This window comes from Pleurodeles waltl, chromosome 5 (genome assembly GCF_031143425.1).
Source record: "Pleurodeles waltl isolate 20211129_DDA chromosome 5, aPleWal1.hap1.20221129, whole genome shotgun sequence".
NCBI classification, from domain to species: Eukaryota; Metazoa; Chordata; class Amphibia; order Caudata; family Salamandridae; genus Pleurodeles; species Pleurodeles waltl.
This window is the reverse complement of record NC_090444.1, coordinates 1737710312-1737728237: the sequence shown is the minus strand read 5'-3', so window position 1 is coordinate 1737728237 and position 17926 is coordinate 1737710312. Positions and strand designations below refer to the sequence as shown.

Below are 17926 nucleotides of genomic sequence, written 5' to 3'. Positions count from 1 at the left end.
CTAACATATTGGACCTTACCTCTCCTCCCACAGATGGTTAGTGACATCTCTGGTGGCAAATAAGATATATATTGTACACCACGGGATGCAAACAATAGCCCTTTCAAGAGAAGAGTAGCTCACTGAACGTGCAAGTGTAGCCAGTTAGTGACTGCGTTATATAAAATTTCTATGACAAACTCAGGTGGTCATTCTGACTTTGGCAGTCTTTTCCTAAGACTGCCTAAGTCAGGGTGCCAGAAGACCGCCAGTGCTGGCAGTCTTCCAACCACCATATTACTAGTACTGAAAGATTTCTGCTACAATTTGGGTGGAAATACTCCAGTAGTTGTGCTGGCGGTCGGAGGCGCAGTAGTGGTTCCACCACTGGCCCCGCCGTGCCAGTAGGATACCACCCACCATGTTACAACCTGTAATAAGGCCTGGCGGGGTCCTGATGGCGGGGCACTGCATGCGGTTGGAGTGCCGGGTCCCGTCCCCTCAGGGAGGAGCACCTCCTCGGACAAGGTAAGTGTCCTCTGCAAAAGGAGGCGGAGGGGGTGAGTGTGTGTATGTGTTTCATGAAATAGGGGGTGGGATGGGAGTGTTTGTGCGTGTATGCGTGTGTGTCTATGTTTAAATGTGGTGATGGTCATGCGTATATGGGTGAATGTGAATGCTGCGACAAGGTGCGTGTGTATGCATGGAGAAGGGGTGGATGGAGTGTGTATGCGTGTCAATGGGGGGTGAATGTAGTGAGTGTGTGTGAGTGGGGGTATTGTGAGTGCAAGTTAGTGTGTGTCAGGGTGTGGGAGTGTGCCTGTATGCTGAGGGTTTGGGGTAAGTATGGGGAGCAGAGGGTGGGGGGTTCACTACTGGGATCGGGACTGGAGGTTCACTACTGGGAGCGGGGAGGTGGGATTGTTTTAAGGGAAGGGGTTTTGGGGGCTCTTGGGTAGGTGGGGGTGTAGTGGAGTCATCTACCGGCGACAGGAATGGAAATTCCTGTCACCAGTAGTCTTTCGACCAGGGATTTTGTTGCAGTGCTAAAGGGAACTTGTGATACAGCAGGCGGTATTGGGTGGCCCGCCAGGTCAGAGATGCTCATCTCCGGCCCAGTGGTTTCAAATGCCCTAGTGGTAGGAATGGGTAATTGACGGTTTGGCACAGGCCATTTGCGATCTGGCGGTCTTCACCGCCACCCTTGTGGCAGTCAAAACTCTGCCGCTGGCATGGCTGTCAGGTTACCACCTTACTCGGAATGAGGACCTCAGTGTGTTGTAACAAACTTTGGGTCCATTGCTGTACAGGACTGAAAAAGAAGCTGGGAACAAAAGGCCAACATGTCCCTGTCTCCATACTCATATTTGGGAGCTATGTTCACATTGACAGTAGTTGTTAGAAATGTGGTCTTTGGTTGACAGTCAGGTTAGCCCCTGTTCAAGCAAGGACCCTCACTCTAGTCAGGGTAAAAGAGAATCACCCTCAGCTAACCCCTGCTAACCCCCTTGGTAGCTTGGCAGAGCAGTAGGCTTAACTTCAGAGTGCTAGGTGTAAAGTATTTGTACCAACACACACAGTAACTCAATGAAAAAACTACAAAAAGACACAACACCAGTTTAGAAAAATAGGAAATATTTATCTAAACAAAACAAGACCAAAACGACAAAAATCCACAATACACAAGTCAAGTTATCAATAAAAATGCAAAAAGAGTCTTTAAGTAGTTTAAACACACACTAGCACTGCTAGTGGGAAAATGTACTTGGTGCACGTAAAAAATAACCCCATACGGGCGAGTGCGTGTCAAAAAGGGCTTGCGATGCGTTGATACCACTTACGAGAGGGACCGTGCATCATTTCTCCTTTCACTGAGTCGGGGCGCGTTGTTTCTTCTCTCCGCAGGAGAGCGGTGCGTCGATCCAGTCAGCACTCTCGGGTCCGGGCAGGCCTTGCGTTGTTTTTCCACGCACAGCGGTACTTGAGTCGGAAATCCAGCCGTATTATAATCCGAAAACCCCGCAGCGCGGGTTGTGATCTCCCAGTTTCTGTCTGCGATTGTGCACATCGTTTCTCCTGCTCCGTGCATCGATTCTTCAGTCGCGTTTCCTGCGAGCGTTGTTTCTCAGCTGCGGCGGCGCATCGTTTCTTCAGCCGCAGATCAGAGTCGCATCAATCTTTTCCCCGCACAGCGCTCTGTGCGTAGATTTCCTTGTCTTTAGGCTGCCAGCTTCTCCTTTCAGGGTCCCAGGAACTGGATGGACACCACAGGGCAGAGTAGGAGTCTCTCCAGAGATTCTAGGTGAGGGCAGAGAGAAGTCTTTGCTGTCCCTGAGACTTCAAACAACAAAAGGCACGCTCTAAATCAAGCCCTTGGAGATTTCTTCTCAAGATGGCAGGCACACAAAGTCCAGTCTTTGCCCTCTTACTCTGGCAGAAGCAGCAACTGCAGAATAGCTCCACAAAGCACAGTCACAGGAAGAGCAGCTCTTCTTCCTCAGCTCTTCAGCTCTTCTCCAGGCAGACGTTCCTCTTGTTTCTAGAAGAGTTTCTAAAGTCAGTGGTTTTGGGTGCCCTTCTTATACCCAATTTCTGCTTTGAAGTAGGCCTACTTCAAAGTAAAGTCTCTTTTGAATGTGAAATCCTGCTTTGCCCAGGCCAGGCCCCAGACACTCACCACTGGGTCGGAGACTGCATTGTGTGAGGACAGGCACAGCCCTTTCAGTTGTATGTGACCACTCCTCCCCTCCCTCCTAGCACAGATGGCTCATCAGGAAATGCAGGATACACCCCAGCTCCCTTTGTGTCACTGTCTAGTGTGAGGTGCAACCAGCCCAACTGTCAAACTGACCCAGACACGGAATCCACAAACAGGCAGAGTCACAGAAATGGTATAAGCAAGAAAATGCTCACTTTCTAAAAGTGGCATTTACAAACACACAATCTTAAAATCAACTTTACTAAAAGATGTATTTTTAAATTGTGAGCTCAGAGACCCCAAACTTCACATGTCCATCCACTCCCAAAGGGAATCTACACTTTAATCAGATATAAAGGTAGCCCCCAGGTTAACCTATGAGAGGGACAGGCCTTGCAACAGTAAAAAATGAATTTAGCAATATTTCACTGTCAGGACATATAAAACACATTACTATATGTCCTACCTTAACCATACACTGCACCCTGCCCTTGGGGCTACTTAGGGCCTACCTTAGGGGTGTCTGACATGTAAGAAAGGGAAGGTTTTGGCCTGTTTACAGTTAAAACTGCACACACAGACACTGCAGTGGCAGGTCTGAGACATGATTACAGAGCTACTTATGTGGGTGGCACAACCAGTGCTGCAGGCCCACTCGCAGCATTTGATTTACAGGCCCTGGCACCTCCAGTGCACTTTACGAGGGACTTACTAGTAAATCAAATATGCCAATCATGGATAAACCAATCAACAATACAATTTACACAGAGAGCATATGCACTTTAGCAATGGTTAGCAGTGGTAAAGTGCTCAGAGTTCAAAAACCAACAGCAACAGGTCAGAAAAAAATAGGAGGTAGGAGGCAAAAAGATTGGGGATGACCCTGCATAAGCAAAAAAGTCTAACAGTAGTGGAAGCATTACATATCACCAGTCCCCATAGCTTTCTTTCTCCTTCACTATGAAATTAGGCAGTTTGTTTAACCTGTTCTGTGCCTTGGATGAGGTGACCTCGTCCAAGGCTTCAGTTCCAGTGTGCCTTGGACGAGGTCACCTCGTCCTAGGCACAGGAACTGGGGGGAACGCTAGCGCGCCCCCCCTGTGCACTCCACCCACCCCCCCAAGGCGGGGATGGAAGGGGAAGCCCTTCCCCTTCCACCCCTGATGTGACGTCAGCGCGGGAGGGTGTGCTGATTAGTCACAGGGTCTCCGCATTTCTCTTCAATCACGTGGGGGAGGCCCGGAGAGGCTTCAAAGGGAAGGAAATGTATTTCCTTCCCTTTGAAGTCTCTCCCAGGGTTTCAAAAGCTGGATTGCTTGCAATCCGGCTTTTGAAACCCCACTAGACACTAGAAACCCCACTAGACACCAGGGATTTTTTTTTTTGTTGGTTATGGACATAAGGGAGCGACCCCTTGAGCAAGGGTCACTCCCAGGGGGGGCATTTTTTTAGGAAGGCCTGGGGGGTAGATCAGCCTATTACGATTAGGCCGATCTGCCCCCAAGGGGGGCAGAAACCACTAGGCACTGGGGATTTTTTGTTTTTTTTTGTTTTACAGATTGGGCACTCCCCTGGAGGGGAAAATTGTATTTACGCCATTTCTGCCCCCTTTGGGGGCAGATCGGCCGTTTTTTGCTACGCCAATCTGCCCCCAAGGGGGGCAGAAACCACTAGGCGCTGGGGATTTTATTTTTGTCGCCAATGTCACGCAGGGGGAGCGACCCCGTAGGCAAGGGTCGCTCCCGGGGGGGGGGGGTGTTGGGGGTGCAAATTTATTTTAGACCATTTCTGCCCCCCTTGGGAGCAGATTGGCCGATTTTAGGTAAATCTGCCCCCAAGGGGTCAGAAACCACTAGGCACCGGTGATTTCTTTTTTGGCGCCAATGTCACGCAGGGGGAACGACCCTGTAGGCAAGGGTCGCTCCTAGGGGGGTTTGGGGGTGCAAATTTATTTTAGGCCATTTCTGCCCCCCCTGGGGGCAGATCGGCCTATTATTAGGCCGTTCTGCCCCCAGGGGGGGCAGAAACCTCGAGGCGCCAGGGCGATTTTTTATTTTTTTTAGTTTTTTTTTGTTTGTTTGTTTTTTTAGAGATGGGGAGCGAGCCATTAGGCAAGGGTCGCTCCCCTGGGGGGCAAATTGTATTTAGACCATTTCTGCCCCCCTTGGGGGCAGATTGGCCGATTTTAGGTCAATCTGCCCCCAAGGGGGCAGAAACCACTAGGCACCGGGATTTTTTTTTTTGGCGCCAATGTCACACAGGGGGAGTGACCCCGTAGGCAAGGGTCGCTCCCGGGGGGGCTTGGGGGGGCAAATTTATTTTAGGCCATTTCTGCCCCCAGGGGGGTCAGAAACCTCTCGGCGCCAGGGCAACTTTTTTTATTTTTTTTATTTAGAGATGGGGAGCGACCCATTAGGCAAGGGTCACTCCCCTGGGGGGCAAATTGTATTTAGACCATTTCTGCCTCCCCTTGGGGGCATATTGGCCGATTTTAGGTCAATATGCCCCCAAGGGGGCAGAAACCACTAGGCACCGGGGATTTGATTTTTGGCGCCAATGTCACGCAAGGGGAGCGACCCCCTAGGCAAGGGTCACTCCCGGGGGGAAGGGGGGGCATTGGGGGGGCAAATTTATTTTAGGCCATTTCTGCCCCCCGGGGGCAGATCTGCCTATTATTAGGCCGATCTGCCCCCAGGGGGGGCAGAAACCTCTTGGCGCCAGGGCAATTTTTTTTTGTGTGTTTTATTTTTTGTTTGTTTGGTTTTTTAGAGATGGGGAGCGACCCATTAGACAAGGGTCGCTCCCCTGGGGGGCAAATTGTATTTAAACCATTTCTGCCCCCCTTGGGGGCAGATTGGCCGATTTTAGGTCAATCTGCCCCCAAGGGGGTAGAAACCACTAGGCACCGTGGATTTTATTTTTGGCACCAATGTCACGCAGGGGGAGCGACCCCATAGGCAAGGGTCGCTCCCTGGGGGGAGGGGGGGCAAATTTATTTTAGGCCATTTCTGCCCCCCCCCCGGAGGCAGAAACCTCTATGCGGCAGGGCAACATTTTTTTTTGTGTTTTTTTTTTTGTGTGTTTTTTTTTTTAGAGATGGGGAGCGACCCATTAGGCAAGGGTCGCTGCCCTGGGGGGCAAATTGTATTTAGACCATTTCTGCCCCCCTTGGGGGCATATTGGCCGATTTTAGGTCAATCTGCCCCCAAGGGGGCAGAAACCACTAGGCACCGCTGATTTTTTTTTTTGGCGCCAATGTCACGCAGGGGGAGAGACCCCGTAGGCAAGGGTCGCTCCCTGGGGGGGTGGGGGCTAGGGGGCAAATTTATTTTAAGCCATTTCTGCCCCCAGGGGGGGCAGAAACCTCTAGGCGCCAGGGCAAATTTGTTTTGTGTGTTTTTTTTTTGTTTGTTTGTTTTTTTAGAGATGGGGAGCGACCCATTAGGCAAGGGTCGCTCCCCTGGGGGGGAAATTGTATTTAGACCATTGCTGCCCCCCTTGGGGGCAGAAACCACTAGGCACCGAGGATTTTATTTTTGTCGCCAATGTCACGCAGGGGGAGCGACCCCGTAGGCAAGGGTCGCTCCCGGGGGGGGGGGGGGTGTTGGGGGTGCAAATTTATTTTAGACCATTTCTGCCCCCCTTGGGAGCAGATTGGCCGATTTTAGGTAAATCTGCCCCCAAGGGGGCAGAAACCACTAGGCACCGGTGATTTCTTTTTTGGCGCCAATGTCACGCAGGGGGAACGACCCTGTAGGCAAGGGTCGCTCCTGGGGGGGTTTGGGGGTGCAAATTTATTTTAGGCCATTTCTGCCCCCCCTGGGGGCAGATCGGCCTATTATTAGGCCGTTCTGCCCCCAGGGGGGGCAGAAACCTCGAGGCGCCAGGGCGATTTTTTATTTTTTTTAGTTTTTTTTTGTTTGTTTGTTTTTTTAGAGATGGGGAGCGAGCCATTAGGCAAGGGTCGCTCCCCTGGGGGGCAAATTGTATTTAGACCATTTCTGCCCCCCTTGGGGGCAGATTGGCCGATTTTAGGTCAATCTGCCCCCAAGGGGGCAGAAACCACTAGGCACCGGGAATTTTTTTTTTGGCGCCAATGTCACACAGGGGGAGTGACCCCGTAGGCAAGGGTCGCTCCCGGGGGGCTTGGGGGTTGGGGGGGCAAATTTATTTTAGGCCATTTCTGCCCCCAGGGGGGTCAGAAACCTCTCGGCGCCAGGGCAACTTTTTTTATTTTTTTTATTTAGAGATGGGGAGCGACCCATTAGGCAAGGGTCACTCCCCTGGGGGGCAAATTGTATTTAGACCATTTCTGCCTCCCCTTGGGGGCATATTGGCCGATTTTAGGTCAATATGCCCCCAAGGGGGCAGAAACCACTAGGCACCGGGGATTTGATTTTTGGCGCCAATGTCACGCAGGGGGAGCGACCCCCTAGGCAAGGGTCACTCCCGGGGGGAAGGGGGGGCATTGGGGGGGCAAATTTATTTTAGGCCATTTCTGCCCCCCGGGGGCAGATCTGCCTATTATTAGGCCGATCTGCCCCCAGGGGGGGCAGAAACCTCTAGGCGCCAGGGCAATTTTTTTTTGTGTGTTTTATTTTTTGTTTGTTTGGTTTTTTAGAGATGGGGAGCGACCCATTAGACAAGGGTCGCTCCCCTGGGGGGCAAATTGTATTTAAACCATTTCTGCCCCCCTTGGGGGCAGATTGGCCGATTTTAGGTCAATCTGCCCCCAAGGGGGTAGAAACCACTAGGCACCGTGGATTTTATTTTTGGCACCAATGTCACGCAGGGGGAGCGACCCCATAGGCAAGGGTCGCTCCCTGGGGGGAGGGGGGGCAAATTTATTTTAGGCCATTTCTGCCCCCCCCCCGGAGGCAGAAACCTCTATGCGGCAGGGCAACATTTTTTTTTGTGTTTTTTTTTTTGTGTGTTTTTTTTTTTAGAGATGGGGAGCGACCCATTAGGCAAGGGTCGCTGCCCTGGGGGGCAAATTGTATTTAGACCATTTCTGCCCCCCTTGGGGGCATATTGGCCGATTTTAGGTCAATCTGCCCCCAAGGGGGCAGAAACCACTAGGCACCTGGGATTTTTTTTTTTGGCGCCAATGTCACGCAGGGGGAGAGACCCCGTAGGCAAGGGTCACTCCCTGGGGGGGTGGGGGCTAGGGGGCAAATTTATTTTAAGCCATTTCTGCCCCCAGGGGGGGCAGAAACCTCTAGGCGCCAGGGCAAATTTGTTTTGTGTGTTTTTTTTTTGTTTGTTTGTTTTTTTAGAGATGGGGAGCGACCCATTAGGCAAGGGTCGCTCCCCTGGGGGGGAAATTGTATTTAGACCATTGCTGCCCCCCTTGGGGGCAGAAACCACTAGGCACCGAGGATTTTTTTTTTTGCCCCAATGTCACGCAGGGGGAGCGACCCCGTAGGCAAGGGTCGCTCCCGGGCAGGGGGAGTTTGGGTGGGGTGGAGGTCAAATTTATTTTAGCCCATTTCCACAGGTAGCCACTTTGCAAAAAACACCTCTTTCTGTGAAAAAAATATGTTGTGTCCACGTTGTGTTTTGGGCCATTTCCTTTCGTGGGTGCTAGGCCTATCCACAGAACTGAGGTACCATTTTTATCGAGAGACTTAGGGGAACACTGGGTGGAAGGATATTTGTGGCTCCTCTCAGATTCCAGAGCTTTCTGTCACCGAAATGAGAGGAAAAAGTGTTTTTTGGCCAAATTTTGATGTTTGCAAAGGATTCTGGGTAACAGAACCTGGTCATCCCATCTTAAATTCCCCTGGGTTTCTGGTTTTCAAAAATGCGCTGGTTTGCTAGGTTTCCCCAGGCGCCGGCTGAGCTACAGGCCAAAATCCACAGGTAGGCACTGTTTTCTATGAAAAAATGTGATGTGTCCACGTTGTGTTTTGGGGCATTTCCTGTCGGGGGCGCTAGGCCTACCCACACAAGTGAGGTATCATTTTTATCGGAAGACCTGGGGGAACATAGATTAGCAAAACAAGTGTTATTGCCTCTTGTCTTTCTCTACATTTTTTCCTTCCAAATATAAGAGAGTGTGTAAAAAAGACATCTATTTGAGAAATGCCCTGTATTTCACATGCTAGTATGGTCACCCCGGAATTCAGAGATGTGCAAATAACCACTGCTCCTCAACACCTTATCTTGTGCCCATTTTGGAAATACAAAGGTTTTCTTGATAGCTATTTTTGACTCTTTATATTTCAGCAAATGAATTGCTGTATACCCGGTATAGAATGAAAACGCACTGCAGGGTGCAGCTCATTTATTGGGTCTGGGTACCTTGGGTTCTTGATGAACCTACAAGCCCTATATATCTCCGCAACCAGAGGAGTCCAGCAGACGTAACGGTATATTGCTTTCGAAAATCTGACATTGCAGGAAAAAGTAACAGAGTAAAACGTAGAGAAAAATTGCTGTTTTTTTCACCTCGATTTCAATATTTTTCTTTTTCAGTTGTTATCTTCTGTAGGAAACGCTTGTAGGATCTACACAAATGACCCCTTGCTGAATTCAGAATTGTGTCTACTTTTCAAAAATGTTTAGGTTTCTGGGATCCAGCATTGATTTCATGCCCAGTTTTGTCACTGACTGGAAGGAGGCTAAAAGCACAAATGTTTTAAAAAATGGAGTATGTCCCAGTAAAATGCCAAATTTGTGTTGAAAAATTGGGTTTTTTTATTCAAGTCTGCCTGTTCCTGAACGCTGGGAAGCTGGTGATTTTAGCACTGCAAACCCTTTGTTGATGCCATTTTCAGGGAAAAAACCACAAGCCTTCTTCTGCAGCCACTTTTTCCCATTTTTTTGAAAAAAACAAAATTTTCACTGTATTTTGGCTAATTTCTTGGCCTCCTTCAGGGGAACCCACAAAGTCTGGGTACCTCTAGAATCCCTAGGATGTCGGAAAAAAAGGACGCAAATTTGGCTTGGCTAACTTATGTGGATAAAAAGTTATGAGGGCCTAAGCGCAAACTGCCCCAAATAGCCAAAAAAAGGCCTGGCACAGGAGGGGGAAAAGGCCTGGCAGCGAAGGGGTTAAAGAATTGATCTTGTACTCCGATTCCCTACAGGGGCAAGCAGTACCTATGTTGTTTGCCTCTGTCACCATAACACAAGGTAAGTATATGATACTGCCTTATGGACTCATGTGACGACCCAGCTTTTATGGCGAGGTTCAATGTTCTTATCTATGACCCTTACTCAAGTACTAATCTATACTAGCATACTACCCTTTCCATAGTTCCTTGGCAGCAACATAACTCAGAATTATCCTTGTTTTCTCTGTACAATATACTTAATACAGTCTTCTATTTTTCTATAAAATGAATGTCAGCTATTACACTGCTGCACAGGCTGTAATTGGATTTTATTATATTTTTTAATAATAGATGTAATGTTATATTATGCCATCACCTACACCACTGCATATGCTCCGATCTCTGTTTCCTCTCTGCTCTTCTTTTCCCTTTCCCTTCCTACATATAATTGCCAAAGAAGATTGTCATTAAGCTTTGATGTTCTTCACTGCCCACAAGAGTACCCCAGTTCCAATTGTCTGGGCAAGCAATTGAGAGAAATGGTCTGATGTGTCTTGCTTTCCTTCGCTGGAATCCTCAAACGGACCATTTGATGCTTGCCTCAACCAAGTACTGCACAATTCCAGGAATAAAACCTCAACTGACAATCTACGTTAGTGACTAAAAGTACAATCTTTGGATTACACTGTAACCAGTGATGGCTCCAGAGTGGGATAAAATTGTATTCTAAAAGCGAGGACCACTAAGCTCATATGAATATGAAGTATCTCTGTGCATTAGCTCAGAGACATATTTGTCAGGAGCACAACACTGCTCCTCTGCTCAAGGTCATTATTTACCACAGACTTTAGAAGAAGTGTTGCTGTATAGATCTGTTTTGAAGCAGTGGGAGCTTTTCTGCTCAGTGTGGAGTGCAGCAAACATCTAAACTCTTAGGACAATGGGAAAGGTGCAGCTGAGTGAAACCTTATGGAGGATATATTAAGTTAATATGCCCCTCGGAAATGAGGACCTTGCTGCCAAAGTCTCCCAACTGGGCTGCAGTATATGTTTGTAATCATGTGGTAGAGATCATGCCAAATTTGCAAATGTGGTCTGCCAAAACAGTTTACGACCACCTCGGGCCATTCTTGACTTAGTGGAATCATTTGTGTGTCTAATGCACATCTTGAGTGTTATGGTTGTATGCAGTTATGTGGATTCACCAATCTCTCTAATTGTTACTGTTAGGCAAGATGTTGCAGTTTTAGTAATAGATGGATCCTAACACTAAAGTATTTTGCCATTCGGAAACATTATCCCACTTAGTGCACACTGTAGCCAGCCAGTTAGATCAGATGTTCATTTAAAGCCTAGTACCATTGGGTAGCACACTTTAGGTGCTAGCCTAAGTAGAGGACAAGGAATCTCCCACTTTGAAAAATTACCTTGAAACCAGTTGGGGCATTACACTGCCTACCTTGAACTGTGACCAGTGCCCCAGACACCTACTTATGAATCATCAGTAGTCATAATAAATGGTTAATGAGAATATTTTGGCATTCAGAAGTAACTCTTTTAGATACATGTGGGTTTGCTAATCATTTTGATAGGTCTGTTTTTGTGTTCTCATTTTTGTGCACTCTCGTGAACCCGGGCTCCAATCCACTGAATTGTCCCTCTTTGTATCAATGACTGCTTACACAAATGGCATATTACACTATCTGCAGCCCTCTCTATTGCACCTTTTATCCGTTGACTGTGATTTGTAAGCATAGCCAACAGGGAGAGACATGAGACCTGGGAATTACAGAATTTAAGTAATCACATCCAAACCCTGCTTTTTGTATAACATTCTCCATATGGATCCAAGTTATTGCTATTAGAGCAATAACATAACTTTTTATTTGTCTTCCTCATCTGGTCCCATGTTGTGTTAAAAAAAATCTTTATTATTGTTTTGCTTTTTTCAAACTTCACGTCTTTTAATGAATGCATGCGTAACAACATCCTCAATGCATTTCAAACCCCACTGGCCTCATCCTCAGGAGAAATATCACTCACTTCCTAAGATTATTTCAATAGTTCCTGTCATATAACTGCCAAAATAGAAACAAAATATGCAAACTAGTTTTGTTTTGCAGTGTAAACTAGTTATTTTTCAATTACAGGTGCAAATGATGTATAGCATACATCTGTTGTTCTTAACCTGTGGTCCAGAGACCTCTGTGGGGTCCGGAGAGCCCACTCAGAGGACCTGTGACTGCTTAGGAAATTAAATAATTTTAACAGTATAATAAAGTGTATATAAATAAAGAAGCAAAATGTACAATTGACAATATTAAAACATTCTACAAGTGTGAGGGAATTTAAAACTGAATGTAGTATCCTCAGACTGATTCATGGGAGCAGTGTAAGTGCATCAAAGAGAATATAGTATGGATGAGGAGTAGCCTCAATTGAATTTAAAAAAGGCCCAACCTTCCATTTAAACTTGATTTCTTTATCTTTGTTTCTGAATGAAATACAATATTTCATCATGTGTATATTTGTTTTTTGACTGCTTGTATCTGGGTTTTTGTGTATTGTTTAGCAGTTCAAGCTATTGAAAATGCTTAGGCCCAGGTCACTGGCTTCCAGTAATTACTTATTGAGGATCGTTCCAGGATTCCACTAATGATTAGGTTGGTGTGCCCAGGTCCCTGTAACCATTAGGTGCGGGTCCACAGGTGTCAAAACTTTAAGAACCGCTCTCATTACGCATTTACCTAAAGCAATGTTTGGTCTACACTCCATATGTCCCCAACCAACTTAACAGCCTGATATAATTTACAACCTTTCTTCCTCCATGAATTCTAACACTTTTGATTTCATGTAGCGCTTCACTTCTTTCAACTCAATTTCAAATAATTTGAATAAATGGGAGGAGATGCCAGTTGTGTAACAGTGATGTACATGATAGCTGGGGCGGGGAGAATTTTCTGAGAGGGTAGGGATCCATTAGGACCTTAAAATTGCTTAATTTCACTTTTGCAATGTTACAGATTTTGGATTTGTTCATCAGTTCATTAAAGATTTCACAATACCAATGAGTCATCGGGTGGGTTAGTGCTTAGCACATCACAAAAATACACATTGCCATTATATGCACATACATCGAAATAATTTAATTCATGAGTTGATTGTCTCTGCTGTTTTATGGTACATAACTTTTGCTGTTTGTTATGTTTATCTTATATATGCAGGTATAAGTGCACTTGGAAATGTGCTTCTAATTATACTTCCTCTTTTGAATTTCAGTCACAGGATTTGATTTATATATATTTTCTTAATTGCAACAATTACCTTATTCATTTTCACTCATACATGGATTGATTTTAAACTTTGCAGCTAAAGCAGTATTTATTCTGTATATTTATTTTTTATCATATTAACAATAGTTTTCTTTAGTAAGTATTTTACAACATTTCATCATTTAAAAGTGCATCATTTTTTATTATAATTATAGATTTTGAATAGTATTTTTTCTTTTGAAGATGAGCATGCTGGCTGTGGTCACTGTGCTATTGGCTGTTGTTTTGCAACAATCTACCGAACAGGTATGTATATCAGTTTTCACAATTAAGAATGCCCAAGTTTGCACATTTAAAACATATTGCGGCACCAACAGAAGATAAAAATATATTTGCTATCAATAAGGAAAACCTTTACTATAAATGCCTAAATTATGGATGAACATCAGCTTGATTATGATTTTCATGTCTTATATTCATGTATTTATCAGAACATCAGTTGTATTGATTTTTTGACTTTTATATGAAGTATGTATATATAATGAATGCATACTTTGGACTGAATTCAGAATTTGTGTCCTTTAAATACAACTTTCTTACTCCTGTTTAATGTCAATTGCTCCTGAAGTTTCAGGCCTGACTAATACATACTTTTCTGTGAGAAGCTATGTCGAAATCCATTCTCTGCTATTAGCAAATGTGAAATGTTCTCAGGTATTTCGAAACGTAAGTCATGTCTATGCATTTAAATATATATTTCAAGATTCACCAAGCTTTTCTCAGGCACTCTAATTGAGTCCCCATTACCCATCCTGGCAGATTGACTTGTACATGATTTTCTACTTCATGCATAAAGTCATGCTTTTCATAATTAAACCTTCACTGCTGAAATCACAGCTAAATATTCTGCAGTATAAAATGAATTGTCATAGTAAAGCTGCAAGATGTCCACAGTACTATTTATACTCAGAATGACTTTTTATGGCTGTCTGAAAGAAACTTGAAAGTTTGTAAGAGAAAAACCACAAATTTGAGAATATGAAGCCATTATCACACATCAACATAAGTGGGGGGGTTGGAAACTAAACAGAGGTAAGGGAATACTGCAATAATTCAAAAGTCAATGCTCTTTTGTCACACAAAACCAGAGCTAGAGAAGGTATGTCCTTATAGCTTTCACAACAGCACTATGAGTAAGTAGTGATAAAGTTGGTGTTGTCTAAGTCAATGTGCACATGGTGTGATGTCATGGTCTGTAATCATGCCTTATCTCTGTTATATACCAGCCACTCCATGGAATGTCAGTTGAAGTTTCATAAATAATATGCACAATTGCTTGAGACAAATCAGAATAGCCATTCTGTTAACAGTGCTGCTACTGTTTGCTTACACTATAGAAAGAGGGATTCCTAAGCATGTGCTCAGTATAATACCTCATTAATAGGTCCAAGTTCAATATTATTTATTCTGTCTAAAGTGTTCAAACTATATTATCGTGTATGATTTGAAGTTGGAAGGCTCTTGCATGCATCATGGAATAGACACCTTCAACTTATATGATAGTAAGTGGGCATATGTTTTAAAGAGGTAGTTGGACCAAGACCGGGAACCCATGCATTTTATGGTGGGCACCCCAAATCATCTAAGCCCAGCCTAAAACAAAAGAATGATAGGATTCCCAGCCACAATTTGCAGTTGTATTATAATGTGGTATTTTCATCACACACCTAGCCAGAACATAGCAGAGGGCTGAAGAGTGTTGAAGTCAAGCATACGCTCATCAAGAGATTGGAGAGGTAGTTTGGTTGCAGAGGAACAGATGCGTACAAGTATTTCATTATGATATAAGGTTCTTTTAAGAAATGTAGTGGTGGGTGGTCCTGATGGATTGGAGATACCTTATGCATAGACTATCCTGTAGTCTGATGCTATCTTTTCTATGAGTGTGCCCAGAGATGGTGAGCTTGTCTGCATGAAAACCAGGGGGTACTGGTCATGTTGACTTTGTAAATGATGCAGTTTGTTTTGCCAGGGGAAACAATAGAGTTCCAGTACGATGATGGTAATGTGATCATATTTCTTCAATCCCTGAATGAGCTGTGCTAAGGAATGTAAGATGTTCTTAAGGAAGGGTCAGTGTACATTGTGGGACACAGTGAAGCAAGGCCTTACCACGATCCAGATGCAAGAGTATGAGGGCTTGAAGAGCAGTTCTGCAGTCACTTTCTGAAATAAATGGTTTTCCCCTTCTTTAAAACAAAGACTTGGTACCAAACCATATTTTAAGCCATTGTGTTCCTTTAAGGTAAAGTTGGTGCCAAGGATAAATCCATGTAGCCATTCAGTGAAAGCTGGGGTTCAAAGCTGTCAAGGTTCATGCCATTGAGCCAGGGTTGTACTATTTTTTAACTTGCTGTTCTGGGCAAGCAAGTAACAGCCACCATCAAGGAATTACCAAAACGTCCTAACCTAATATTAGAAGTAACAACAATGGCATTAAGGAGACTAATGGGTTTAAATTGTGAAGATCCGAAAGAGAGCAAAGGAACGGAAGTTCCTTCTCAGTGGGATAAATGGAAAGTAATTATAAAATGGGAATTCATTGCTTTTCTGTCATTGAAACTTTTAGATTTTTCTTAAAAATCAAACCATCCCCCCCCCAGCTTTTAGAGTAGCCTTCATAATCTCACAGTCATTCCTAGAGTTGTGGTTAAAAGATGAACATTTAATTATATGTCCCACGTATTCACCTAAATATTGTTTATACAAATCCATAGACATCAGTATCCATTAGTAATACTGCTCCTCTTTTACCCACGGCTTTTATAGTGATGCCTCCGTTTTATTTATTTGTTAGTTACTATGCCTTTTACTCTTTCAGGAGAAGCCTGCGTTGTTACAAAAATAAATTATAAGTATTTTAATCTGTATAGTCTTTTTGTTCTAAATGTTAGGAAATCCAGGATTATATCTACTTTCTCTTTATCAACTTTCATTTGTGCAAAATGTATTGCTTAGTTCTGGGGTCTCCAGCCTTTTCAGTAGTGACTTAAATAGTGACCACATCAGACAAGATTCTATTAGTGGGCACCATATGCAAGATTACCAGCAGCGATCACCTCAGTGCAGTAGGTACAATTGACAGCAGTAATGTAAAAAATGTGTTTCCAAATGTGGAATGTTTGGAAATTGGCACCAAGTTATTAATATTAGTAATACATCTCCTGAATGCGCCCTGATTTATCACTCAAATATCAGCTTTAAATATATTTTAAAATTCTCCAAACATCAGCTTTTGAAATCTAAAAGCACATACATTTTCATGTTGAATACACATTTTTTAATTGAGGTTCAAATATATTAATTCAACCAAGCATAAGCTTCTCATTTAGTAAGTTGGTGTCCATACAGGAGAGCTACTAACAAATAGCTAGATTGGTACCAGTAGCTCATGAGCTACTCGTTAGAGAAGCCTGGCTTGTACTGACCATTCGCATAAAGCTATTCAAATATATTTCCATTACCAAAAGGGCTGTTATTGTTGTTGGTCTAAAAGATGTAACTTTTGTATTTGAATATGGCCCAACAAAAGAGTTATTTGATCAGGTACTACTAACCTTTTGCAGAAACAAGTAAAGGCTCTCAAAATGAGTCACTCACGTCCTCACCTGCTGCATCCATTGATTCCTTTCTTTATCCTTGCAAAACTGAAAGCAAAAAGACAATATTACTAATGAATGGATAAAGCAAGAACCGGAGTGTTATGTCACAAAAGCACTGAAATGCATTATGGTGCTCAGGTATAGAGCCAGTAATCAACCACCCTTAACATCAACGTCTGCATGAGTCCCCTTGCCTTCTTTGATATATATCAAACAATCCCTAGTGTAGGTTCTTTGTTCTACTGCCCCTGATTCTTTTTCATCCTCGCAAAATGATATGGAAAAAACTATGAATTTTGTGAATAAACAAACCTGAACAGATCCCCCCAAAACTGAATAAGGTGAATTTGAACCTTGGCAATATGACACTTACAATTCAATTACTGTATTCCTGGGTAAACTATTGAAAACTATTTTGCATTTGGCTGTATGAGAAAGACAAGAATGACACCCATTTTCAGTTGTATGCATCAATCTTCAGAAAACAGTGGAACAGTGAAACAGGAAACATCTAGGAAGATGTTACCCTCAAGACCACTGATAACTGTGACTCCATCTCCCCATGTATTTTTTCATATCAGTAGCATCTGGCACCATTGATAATAAGGCCCTGCCTGATGCCAACTCCACAATGATGAACTTCAGTGGCATCATCCAGAAATAGTGTGCCCACTACTCCAAGAAAGTCCCATATCTGAGACTATCACTGTGATGTACCCCAAAGATCTAGTCCTGGCAAACAAGAACAACAAATACTTCTGTGCACAGATGACCTTCAGCTCTACCCAGAGTGCAATACAGTTCAACATCACTGACAAAGGCAAATACCAGATATAAGTTCAAATTAGAAAGAAGACAAATAAAGAGCTGTTCAAACACTATGTTGCAGCTAGATGATGGCAACACCCTCCTACTGGGTTGCAGACTCCCAGACTAATTCTCCAAAGAACATCCTCACTTCGGTGGCACAAATCATTTCAGGACTTAGGACATAGTCCAGATCTCTCTAATGCTTACTGAATGTCATTGACTCCTCTGCCCCTACGCGGTTGATGCAGACTTTTTTTGGCACAGTAATTTCAGGCGCAGTGAGATTCCAACATACTTGTGATTGCACCCATGCAAAAATAGATGTTTCACAGGGGTTGCTAATTACTGTGGCACTCCTACTCAAGATCTTACATTACTTATGAGTAAATATACCCCATGCGGATATTATTAAAATCTGGCAAGCATATGAGCCTGGTAACCAATATT

General features: G+C 44.2%; 1 protein-coding gene across 1 annotated transcript in view; it reads left to right on the top strand.

Annotated features, from left to right (window-relative positions):
- LOC138297427 (cysteine-rich secretory protein 2-like) overlaps positions 1–17926 on the top strand; it is a 332164-nt gene that overhangs the window by 181146 nt on the left and 133092 nt on the right. Inside the window, exon 2 of the mRNA XM_069236786.1 lies at positions 13251–13313. Within this exon, the coding sequence (XP_069092887.1) occupies positions 13251–13313 (63 nt within the window). The remainder of the gene's footprint in view (positions 1–13250; positions 13314–17926) is intronic.